This window comes from Limulus polyphemus, unplaced genomic scaffold (genome assembly GCF_000517525.1).
Source record: "Limulus polyphemus unplaced genomic scaffold, Limulus_polyphemus-2.1.2 Scaffold5511, whole genome shotgun sequence".
Lineage (NCBI taxonomy): Eukaryota > Metazoa > Arthropoda > Merostomata > Xiphosura > Limulidae > Limulus > Limulus polyphemus.
Window position 1 is genome coordinate 26123 of NW_013671121.1, and position 12429 is coordinate 38551.

The 12429-nt window shown below is 33.4% G+C and overlaps 1 protein-coding gene across 2 annotated transcripts in view; it reads left to right on the plus strand.

The window, feature by feature from the left end:
* LOC106472670 (KN motif and ankyrin repeat domain-containing protein 1) overlaps nucleotides 1-12429 on the plus strand; it is a 53886-nt gene that overhangs the window by 18388 nt on the left and 23069 nt on the right. For both annotated transcript variants that reach the window (XM_022401223.1, XM_022401224.1), the window contains exon 13: nucleotides 64-143. In XM_022401223.1, the coding sequence (XP_022256931.1) occupies nucleotides 64-143 (80 nt within the window). The remainder of the gene's footprint in view (nucleotides 1-63; nucleotides 144-12429) is intronic.

Consider the following 12429-nt stretch of genomic DNA (forward strand, 5'->3'; position numbering starts at 1 on the left):
TGTTTCTCTTTCTATTGTCTCTGTATATAGATACATTTTAATCTAATAACTTTTTTCATACAGTATTCATCACTTAGAAGAAGACGACAAGGCTATGCTTCAAACAGATCTACACCCACTCCACGAACTCCACCACCACCTAGGTGATGATGTAGAGTCATAAAACTACAATATAAAGTTTTCTTGATTAAAATATCTCTAAATCAGGTTCAATCTTTTTTAATCTTATAAATAGGAAAAGTAATTACAATTTTAATGGAAAGTAGGGAATATTGGCTATTCATAGAATTGCTTTAAGAAGTATTCAAAACAAAATAAATGCTGCAATAAAAAGTACACAAAGTTTGGTTGGAGAATTTAGACTGCTTCATTTAGCTATACTGATCACAATCCTTACTTTGACCTACAGATAAGTGTATAAAGCGTATAAAGTAGGGATTGAAAATCGTTCTAAAATCTATCCAACTAGTATCTCTTTACTTGTGTGTACTTTGTATTGCAGAATTTATTTTGTTTTGGATACTTTCTATAGCACTTCTATGAATAACCAATGATCCCTACTTTTGGTTAAAATTTTAATTTCTTTTTCCTATTTATTTGTTCAGTTTTATATGTCCATGGGGTTTATAGATGTTGTGTCCATTTTTCAGTATAACAATATCCCTGGTAGCTATAAGTTTTACAATAATAAAACCAGAACCACAAATATATAAACTTTAATCCTTACTTTGGTCTACAGATCAAGTGTATAAAGCTGCCAAAATAGGGATTAAATTTTATAATTTTGTGATTGTAGTTTTAATTCTTGTTTCATTACTTTTTGTAGCAGGATCCCTACTTCATTTTAAGTTTCATATTTTTTTAATATTCTTGTTTGTTTACTATTTATGTCATACCTGTATAAAGTATATACTTTACCTTTAGAAACTGTCGCATGTCTATCCATCGATATGTAGCGCCATCCGTAGGGTTGAATAAGGTTAAAAAGATATTTAAGTACGTTTACCATTTATATTATACCTGTATATACCATTCAAGTAAGCTGGAGAAATCTTGTACCGATAGTCCAAGCTGTCTAGATGCTAGCCCCGCTGACGTGAACAGGTAGGTAGGTAGTATAAGAAAAAGTTGCTGTTTTTGAAATTTTTGAATTGTTATACCGGAAATAACAGGTACCTTTTTAGCGTATCATTAGTATATATGCACATAATATTTCGTAAACAATACTTTCAATGGTCGGTTTTTCGCTTAGAAATTCAATAGGGTGATTTTTCGGCACGTGAATTATTTGGAATTCTCGTCTATCCCTACTATTAAGTACTAACGTACTTAAAATAATATTATTTAATGTAACATTAATGAAAGAGAAAAAATCGCAGAATTTAGAGATGTGATATTTTCTTTAATTAGTCGAGAATTACTTTAATATACCGCATGTTCTGGTTGTTATTTTTAAAAAGTAAAGAAAAAAAGAAGCATAAACAAAGTATTCTTTTGGTAATCGAATATTCGAAATTGAAAGACAAAGCCTTTAAGAAGGTTGAACCTACGTCATTAGTGTTATATAATGTTTCTCTTTTATGAACTCCGTTAGGTGATATTAGTTCTTGGTTTTCAAAGTAACATCCGGGAACTTCGAGTCATATCTTATTAGTTTTGCTGCCCTTAATTCTCATAGATAATGCAACTTGACACTTTGTTCGATACAGCTGCCCTAACACGGAAGTTAACAAGTAGGTTTGGTTCGGAGAATGTAGACAATGAAACAGAATACTGAATGGTTTCCTCTTCCACGTCAGCTACAACTTTGCTGTTTAAAAAAACAACAAAAAAGCAACATTTGAGAACTTCGGGTTTGCGTGCGGACAGCAAATGCTAGTGAAAAGTTACACCAGCTGTGTCGCTTTTTCTCAAATTTCATTATCCTGAAAATTTTCTAATAACCTATTCCTACACTTAGAAATGCAATATGAACAATGCAAGAATAATAATAAATACAATATCTATACCATATAAGATTTTCCTTCAGCTTTCGTCTTTCCGAACTAATGTTTAAAGCTACACCAAGAAACAAAGCATTAATACAAAAAAATCTCTCTCCCTGTTTGTATTTGCACGTATTTACTTTCTTGTTTATCTATCTTATATTCTGCATGCGTGTATTCTTATCTAATTCCATCCGTTACTGTGAATTATTATTATCACTATCTAGACTTACTCTGTAAAATTAATACTTTTTTAGCTGAGATACATTTACATCGTATGATGAAATCCGTTAGGTGGAGGCACTGTTTATACGTGATCTAAATGACAACCATACTTGGGAAAATTATTGACCCTCAAAGGGTTCTATCACAAAACTGTTTCTACTCGAACTCAGTATTCTGTAGCGGTACAGTTAGTAACATTAGAAAAAATAGAGGAGAAAAAGTTACAGGATTTATGACTTTATGTAACCAACTACAAACCAGCTAGCAAGGACATGGTTGTGAAATATGGTTAGGTTTCCCGCTACCCCTTAAGAGTATCATTTGTCACTGTATAGAAGTTTAGTGCTGTTACGAGTAAGATCCCTCTTTGTCAAGAACACAATATTCCTTCATTTGAAGAAAAAAAAATGGATTAAACGTAAATTTCTTTCTCTTCATAAAAACAAACAAATATAATTCACAAATAAAAGGTTTTACAAATGAAGTAACTTCAAAGTATATTTTCCACCATAAAATGAACAATAGATTCGAGAATATTCTTATGCGGAATTTTGTCAGAAATTTTTAGGAATAAATCTGTTACTTTCTATGTTAAGAGTAAAAGAGAGTAACAAAAATATTTTATTGTTGTCGAGGAATGATGATACAAGTTATTGATACTTAGCTTATTTCTGTCTCGTGCACGTTTTTCTTTCTTTTTTTGCCTTTCATATACTACTATTTTCATGAAATAGACTAACTCGATTTTTTAGCCACTAGTGAACGTTTGGTATACCATTCGTTAGTTAGTTAGGTTGTTTGAAGTTAAGCACAAAACTATACAATGGGCTACCTGTGCTCTGCCCACCACGGGTATCGAAACCCGGGTTCTAGCGGGTGTAAGTCCGCTGACATACCGCTGTGCCACTAGGGGGCCCATTCGTTAGTAATCAAGGTTGATAAGATATCAGAGAAACATTCTACGAACATTTGGCCCGACATGGCCAGGTGGTTAAGGCACTCGACTCGCACTCTGAGGGTCGCGGGTTCGAATCCCTGTCACACCAAACATGCTCGCCCTTTCAGCCGTGGGGGCATTATATTGTGACGGTCAATCCCACTATTCGTTGGTAAAAGAGTAGTCCAAGAGTTGGCTGTGGGTGGGGATGACTAGCTGCCTTCCCTCTAGTCTTACACTGCTAAATTAGGGACGGCTAGCGCAGATAGCCCTCGTGTAGCTTTACGCGAAATTCAGAAACAAACTACAAACATTTATTTTTTTTTTACTAAAAGAAATACGAAGAACTGTCTCTTAAGATATGTTGAATGGGTTAAACTATGCAAAAACAAACAAACTCATATTAACTCTAGCTGAGGTCATTTATAGGTGTTTTGTTCGTTTACTTATTTTGTTGCTCACACTATGGAGAGAATCCTGAATTTTAGCGTTATAAGCCCTCAAGCAACATCTGGCCCAACAAAGAGGTTCCCAACTGATGAATCTATATTTTCTAGTCGTTATTAGTTCATTTTTCATGACACTGCACATTTCTTATTAGATTAGTAATGTAAATTAGCTACATGTTCGTTGTGTTAGTTTTTAGTTCTACTCTATGTAGGTAGCTTGCTTGGGTCAAAATTTATTGAAAAGTTCAACATCTTGGCTTAGTGGCGTCACAATGTTAACTCTTCTCTATCTAACAGTGGTTTCAATGAAAAACTAGGGTTGTATTTTCTGGTACGTATGTATATGCAACATGTTTGAATGCTTCCCTGACACACAAAGCTAAAGGGAACAAGAAGGGGATATTAAAATACATAAACAACAAAATGTTATTGATTTTATTTTAAAAGATGCTACTCCAGCGACAAAATTTAAAGATCTTTTTCACATTTTTCGGTGCTTATATGAGTATACCTGTGTTAGATTAACTTTTAGCGTTAGCTTTATGAGCTACGTATCATTTGAACTTTTACTTGCTCCGTTATAGCACTACAAATCACGTGACTTCTTGCTCTAGTTCTCCGGAATCAGGTTAAAGTGTTTTTACTTGATTTCATTCAACAAATTCGTTTTTAAGTTATTAAGCGTCATACACGTGTGAAACTAGTTGCCACACATTAAGCATCATACACGTGTGAAACACATCTAATGGGACTTATATAGCATCTTTCACTTAAAACGAATTGTTACAACATCAATTTTAAGGCACTGTCTATACATCATACACGTGTGAAACACATCTAATGGGACTTATATAACATCTTTCACTTAAAACGAATTGTTACAACATCAGTTTTAAGGCACTGTCTATAATTAGGCAAATATTTGACACACTTCATTTTTACATGGGTGTAACACATGATATGAGTTATTAATATTTTCCAGAATTTCTAATTTATATTACGACTAGAGCAAACGGAACATGCTCCTTTCTTCCAGCTCTAATTTATTCACAGGCAAGAAATTCCGTATTACAAACTGAAACTAACTGTATACATTCAAACTTATAACTCACTAATACTAAGTGTATACCTCCAAACTTATAATCCGCTCATATTGACAATAACTGTATAAATTCAAACTTATATCCCACTCATACTGGCAGTAACTGTGTACATTCAAACTTATAATACACTTTTATTGAAACTATCTATATACATTCAAACTTATATCCCACTCATATCAACACTAAATATGTACATTCAAGCTTATATCCCACTCATATTGACACTAAATATGTACATTCAAACTTATATCTCATTTATACTAACACTAATTGTGTACAGTCACACTTATATTGACACTGTTTACATTCAAATAACTTACATCCCACTCTTATTGACACTAAATATGCTACATTCAAACTTATATCTCACTTATACTGACACTAATTGTATACGTTCAAACTTATATCACACTTGTGCTGACACTGTTTACATTCAAACTTATATCTCACTTATACTGACACTAATTGTATACGTTCAAACTTATATCACACTTGTGCTGACACTGTTTACATTCAAACAACTTACATCCCACTCATATTGACATTAATTGTATACGTTCAAACTTACACCCCATTCATATTGACATTAAATGTATACGTTCAAACAACTTATATCCCACTCATATTGACATTAATTGTGTACGTTCAAACAACTTACATCCCACTTATACTGACACTAACTGTATACGTTCAAACTTACACCCCACTCATATTGACATTAAATGTATACGTTCAAACAACTTATATCCCACTCATATTGACATTAATTGTATACGTTCAAAGTTACATTCCACTCATATTGACATTAGTTGTGTAGGTTCAAAGTTACAAGATACTCAGAATATTTTAAGTTCATTCTTCATCACATTATTTGGTTAATATAAATGTTCAATCTAACAAAACCTGAGAGTGCTTTGGTTTTTCTCTCCACAGGGACTGCCTGTTGACCACAGCGATCAACAGTTCTACCAGTTTCTTCAGTGGGTTTGTTATTTTCGTCTATCTTGGTTACATGGCTGAGAGACAGGGAGTTCCAATCAACAAGGTAGCCACAGAAGGCCACGGGCTAGTGTTTCAGGTTTATCCTGAAGCAATTGCTACGCTACCTGGTGCACCCTTTTGGGCTGTACTATTCTTCTTTATGTTGCTGACATTAGGCCTGGATAGTGCCGTAAGTAGTGTAGTCTAGTTATACACGTGTGTGTGCTTTTAACAAAAGGTGTCATAATAAGTAAACTTGGTATTCCTAAAATTGTTTAATCTCGAAGTATAAGTTCAAGGGAGGTCCAGTTCATTCTACACTTTGATCAACGTTTTGTTATTGGGTTGTGCTAATTTCGGAGAATTCCACTCCTCATCAGTAACCCTAAACACAAGTTAAACAAAGAGAGATAAGCTGGACCTACAACACAGTGAAAAGTGTCAACATACAGTTGATGTGAACGTGCTTTGTAGTTACTACGATAAAAACCTATACACTGGATAGGTGAAGAAAAAGTATCATCGGCCGCTATTAAGTTCTTCACATTATATAACAGCACAATAGCAGATATAATAAATAAACTTGTATTCCGAAAATTCTGTAATTTCGAAGTCTAAGTTCAAGGGTTACTGATAAGGAGTGGAATTCTCCGAAACTACTATAACCCAATAACACACGTTGATCAAAGGGTAGATTGAACTGGACCTCCTTTGAACTTAGATTTCGGGATTATACAGTTTTCGGAATACTAAGTTTATTTATTACACCTGTTATTGTGCTGCTATATAATGTGAAGAACTGAATAGTGGCCGGTGACATTTTTTCTTCACTTCACCTATCCTGTGTATAGGTTCTTCTCATAGTGACTACAAAGCACGTTCACACCAAAAGTATTGTTTGAACAGAAGGTTTTTAATGGACGTTTAGTTTTATTTACATTCAGATACATTTGGTTCAATAATATAAGTTAAAGAAATAATCAAATCTTCCATAAAATTCACTATTTGCTTCATGGATGGATGATATATCCACTGTTCCAGGCCGTTAAGGAATCAAACAATTAAACATTTATTTAGAATTTTGCTAAGAATAATTCTAGTTCTATCTATTTATTTATCTGTCTACTCTTTCTTTGTCTTACTGACGATCCTTTTGTTTATCTGTTTAGCTACCTTTTCATTTGCCTATCAGTCTTTTCATTCTGTTTATGCATGTATCTATTATCTAGTTACTTAAAAGCGTTTCTTCATAGTTAGCGTAACCGGTGGCGCAGTGGAACATGTGTCCCCCAATTCTCATGCGGTAGCAAAGGGCCCCTTTTTATGGGGAATAGAGACTTATGTATAACTACGATGGAAAGTCACTGTTTAACTTTTGAAATAAGGTGCCTACAATCGTCGATCCCCAATTCAAATATGTTCCACCACTTATGCGTTTCTTATACTAAATATTGTCACTTGTGAAAAAAACGTCAAAGCCATATTTATGTTCATTGCACGTTTTTATGTCACATTAGATACCCGTGTTTTAACTGAATACTGTTAATGAAAAAGAAAAAAAATCCTTTCTTCAGGGGTAAGTGAAGAAGGAAGATTCGTTTTCTCAAAGCGATCGAGTTTAGGATTTTCAATTTTTCGTTACCTTATTTCTTTGTCCTTTGTTACCTTATTTTTAAAGTCATAATGGAAAGGAATATTTTTGTAATTTGAAACAAGATCAAAGTTAGTCATTGTTCGCACTTGCAAGTGAATATGTCTTTAAGTTAACTTGCTAATTGTAATTATATTTTTTATCCTTGAGCGATTTTTATCCATAAAATACGAGTATCACTTTTAGGTTATTATGTAAGTATTTTAACGCCCTCGGAGTTTTTCTAACATATGGATAAATATTGTATTCTTACTCCGAATAATATTCCAAGCTTATAATGATTTGGATGAAAAATTTACCCATCTCTCTCTCTCTACTTGCACCTTCACTGTCTATATTTTTATTACACAAAATGGTCAGTTATGAAGCCTGTGAAACCAGGTTATCTTTAAGAGTAATTATAATAATATCCAAATTTTATCTTTTCTAGTTACATACCGTTAAAGACGACTCAACATTTCTGTTGGCTGTAAGCTAAAGAAGAACTTGGTAAAAAAAAAACATGCTAAAATTTTAAGAGTGCCGTATCCTTTCTAAACATCTATGTGATTTTTTTTCACTAAAAACTCCAAACACACATTTCATGACATGTGAACCCTATTAGTGAGAAGGGGTGAGCCATAAAACCCGAGGTCACGCTGAAAAATTATTTTTAAGTTCCTGCGACCCGCCAGAAGAAGAACACTTCAATGCTTTAAGGGGCAACTAATTGTCTTTGTTAATGCAGAAAAGTCTAGATCTTTGGCACAGCTTGAGTTTCCAAAAATGGATTGTTGGAGTCAAGCATGTCTTAAGAACCCTCAACAACAAAAAATAACATAAAAAATCTCCTATTACCATTCCGCAAATACTGTGTTGTTTTGTTCTAATGTAAATTGTTGGCAATGTCTTAGTGTGTGTATGTTGTTTTTCTTTCTTTTTTATTATAAATTTGTCACGAGCTCGACAGAATACTGTCTCTGAGCTGTTAAGAACGAAGGTATTTTTAGAATCATTAGGTATGATTTGTGAATAATCCCCCCCCCCGTCAGTAACTCCCCAGGTGTGAATTATTATTGATTTATGATCTTCTCGCCAGTAACTCCCCAGATGTGAGATATTATTGGCTTATAATCCCCTCGTCAGTAACTTCCCAGGTGTGGCTTACTATTGGTCTTTTGATACCCTCATCAGTAACTCTATGGCATTAGTTATAATTTAGTTATAATCCCTTCATCAGTAACTCTCTAGGCATTAGTTATGATTTACTTATAATCCCCTCGTCAATAACTCTCCGGGCATTAGTTATGATATATTTATAATCTCTTTGCCAGTAACTCTCCAGGAATTAGTTATGATTTACTTATAATCCCTTCGTCAATAACTCTCCAGGCATTAGTTATGATTTACTTATAATTCCCTCGTCAATAATTTTTCACTTATTAAAATATATTATCGGAGACGAAACAAAACTTCACTATTTCTAAGTAACAAAAAACGATTTAAGGTCCAGATAAAATGCTATTTATTGTATCATCAACAGTTTTCGCTACTTAAAAACATATTTTAAAAGTCTACATCTGGATTAATGCTTTTGAAATTTCAATATGTCTCACGAACTGTATGCAAATGAATTATTATATTCGTTGCAATGACTTTGTTTTGTAATAGTTGTGTTAGTGAACTAATGTTTCACTGTGATTTCATTATTGTTTTAGATGGGAGGCCTAGAATCAGTAATTACTGGACTCTTGGACGAGTTTCACACATATTTCACTAGGTGGCGCTTTAGGAGAGAGATTTTTACGGCAGTTATCATTTCTGTGTCATTTATCATAGGCATGGTTAATGTCACAAGAGTAAGTTTATAAAGTTAAATCGTTGTTTTTAATTGAATATTCGGTTTATATGATGTCTATAGAATACCATTATTAGGTCCACTTCGTTTCGAGGGCTGAAAATAATTTTCGATTAACTTACACATAGTTACAAATAAGTTAATCTCTAACTTAAGAAACATCAGATACAGAGATAAGCAGTATACTAAACGCTGTACAGAGATAAGCAGTATACTAAACGCTGTTCTTTTAAGACCCCCGCCCACTCTCCCCAATATGAAGGATGGGCAGAACTGGACAAATTCCATGTTTGATAAAAAGGAACTTACCATAGCCTTGCCAATAGTATTACAGTGTAGTGCTATTAAAAGAGAACTTTAGTCGTGAGAAGTGACGTAATTCACAAAGCATTTGAGTACAGAGTAAGCTAAAGGCAGACACTTGCTGACGTCATTCGGGGGTAACCTTCCTGTTCTCGCATCTGGTATGTGACGCTTGAATGACGCAGGTGGTGCTGTAGATCATGGATTATTGTTGGAGGGATAATTAAAGATTCTATGGGAAGATCTATGTTTGCTTCGAGTTCTCATCTTTGGTCCAGTATATTAATTAAATTGTTTAAAGGTCAGTTGTCTATGTTAATTTGTTTTTTCTCGCTACAAACCGCGCAGTTGATTACTTCCGAGTGATTATGAAGGAGCATAATGTTAAAATGTTTTAACATGGTTGAAGCAAATAAGCACTATCTTTTTTTTTTTTACTATACAATACATTACACAATGTTCCCTGTTTAATAGTAATTTTATGAAAAGTTTGGAATGGCTCAAAAAACAACTCTTTTAGATTGATGCAAGATTAATATCCAAAATTATACTTGAATATTACAGGGCGGGCCGGGTGTGGTCCAGGTCCAGTGCAGTGGTACTCAAACTTTATAGACTGCGCCCCACTTTCCTTTGTCTTTGGTGCTTAAGCCCCCCTCCCTCACCCACACACGCGCGTACATGAACTTGTAAAAAAGGAGTATGTTATTATCACTAAATATTAACAATTTTAGTGCGCCACAGGTTCAAACAGACACACATGTAAATATATGTAATGTAAATTTTATGTGAGATACTACTTACAATATCCTGGGGAAAAGAATTTTGTCGGTTTATATACAAAATAAAAACAGGCACCAATCAGATACACAGCGCCATCTAGAAGTTTTGATTTGCTATGAGATATGAGCAATAACATTTACGATACTTTATAAACGCAGATATAGAGCTTGTGCAGTTGGGGGGGGGCCGCTGTGGGTCCAAGGACCCTAGTTTCCGCAAAATCGCGCTCCGCACTTTGTAGCGGTGGATGCATTATAAGAGTAACAATCAAATCCCACGGGTTGACGGTGGGACAAACAAGAGAAAGGGCTCTTCTCCTGGCGAACTGTATTTGCAGCAATACGATTGGAGTGTGTACGAAAACGATCATTAGAATAGTCTCTCGTGAAACTCTTTTTCACTTTATGGATATCAGCAGACTTGTCAGAGTTTTTCAAAACTCAATCACACGTGATTTTTTGAAACTTTATTCGATATAATAATTTCTAATCGTACAGAATTTCGTGAAACCCCGTTATTAGAATGTGTTAATTAATGAACTGGCGGTCAGGCTAGTTTTGTTGGTGTATATTTTGACTAATTATAGACAGCGTTCGAATTACACTTTACATCTTGGGGGGAGAAGGACCTGCTAAGATACACACACACACACACATATATATATATATATTTGTTAAGTTAGCACTACATAGAATAGCTATTAACAAATACCACGCATTGCCTTCCTTTACCTTTACGAACACGTAACTACAATTTAATGCAAAGCAAAGACCTCCCACGTTTTGAGTTTTAAATTCTAAAAGAAGCAAATAACTTCAGATTATCAATATTAAATGATGACTTGTTTAAGGAAAATCTTATCGACATATTCTTAGTTTTTCAAAAACAGACAATGAGATATACGTGAAGAAAATAATGAACTTATACCACTATTTAACAATATTGGAATTGAAATATAAAGTATAGTTTTTTACAAAAATATTTAAAATCTTTAAACGTTTCAAGATAGAATGTAAAATAGAGATTGTATATTTCATAAGCAGAAATAGCTTAAAGAAATAGATTAGTTTAGTTTACAAAGGTATCTTCTAGTGGCGAAACTGTAGAACTAAATAATCTGCTATAGGAATTATCAAAGTGGTTTAGGTTTGTACCTCATTTGTATAGCGCCCCCCAGTGGCACAGCAGTATGTCTGCGGACTTACAACACTAGAATCCGAGTTTCGATACCCATGGTGGGCAGAGCACAGATAGCCCATTGTATAGCTTTGTGCTTAATTACAAACAAACATTTGTATAGCTCTTTTCAGAAAAATTAATTGCACAAGGAAGTTTATAAGAAAAAAGATAAACTGTGGGAACAATGCATACTAACATTAGTACATAAATATATCATCAATACCTTGAAATAATTAGCAAACAGAATTAGAAATTATTATTTCTCTGAATATCCTAAGGTCAAGTTATATTAGACACTTTTAACCTATATATAGGAAGTTTAAAGTAGTCAAATCAAAATAATGAGAATCAATTCGTTAGGTATATGAACAATTCGTAAAAACTTTAAAACTTCACAATAGATATTATTATTTTAGTAATTAGAAAAAAATTGAAATTCTGAATTTCATTTATGATAAATGAATTTGAGGCCTCAAAAATTACCCAAAAAATTCAAATACTATTTTACAGCAACGAATCATTGATTGAAAATATTTTAATTAATATATATATATATAATAACTTAGAGAAATCAGACATGAAATTAACTGGAAATTATTTTTATTAAGCAAAATCAAATTATATTTTTAGACTTAAAACAACCAATGAATACCAAATTAATAAATAATTCGAACCTTTAGCACAGTTTACTGATCGATATTCTACTACATCAAATTTTTCTAATACCTAATATATACAATTGAATAGTTTCGTTGTTTATATCAACCATATATTAACAATAATGTAAAAAAGATATAAATATTTTAAATAATATTTTGCATTAGCTTTACTTCCAACTGAGAAATACACAAAGAGCAGTTATAAAATTCAACGAGTGTAGACTTCCCCAAAATAATTTTTCTTCTAGATTGGGGCCAGGCATGGCCAGGTGGTTAGGGCGCTAGACTAGTAATCTGCAGGTCGCGGGTTCGAATCCCGGTCTCACCAAACATGTTC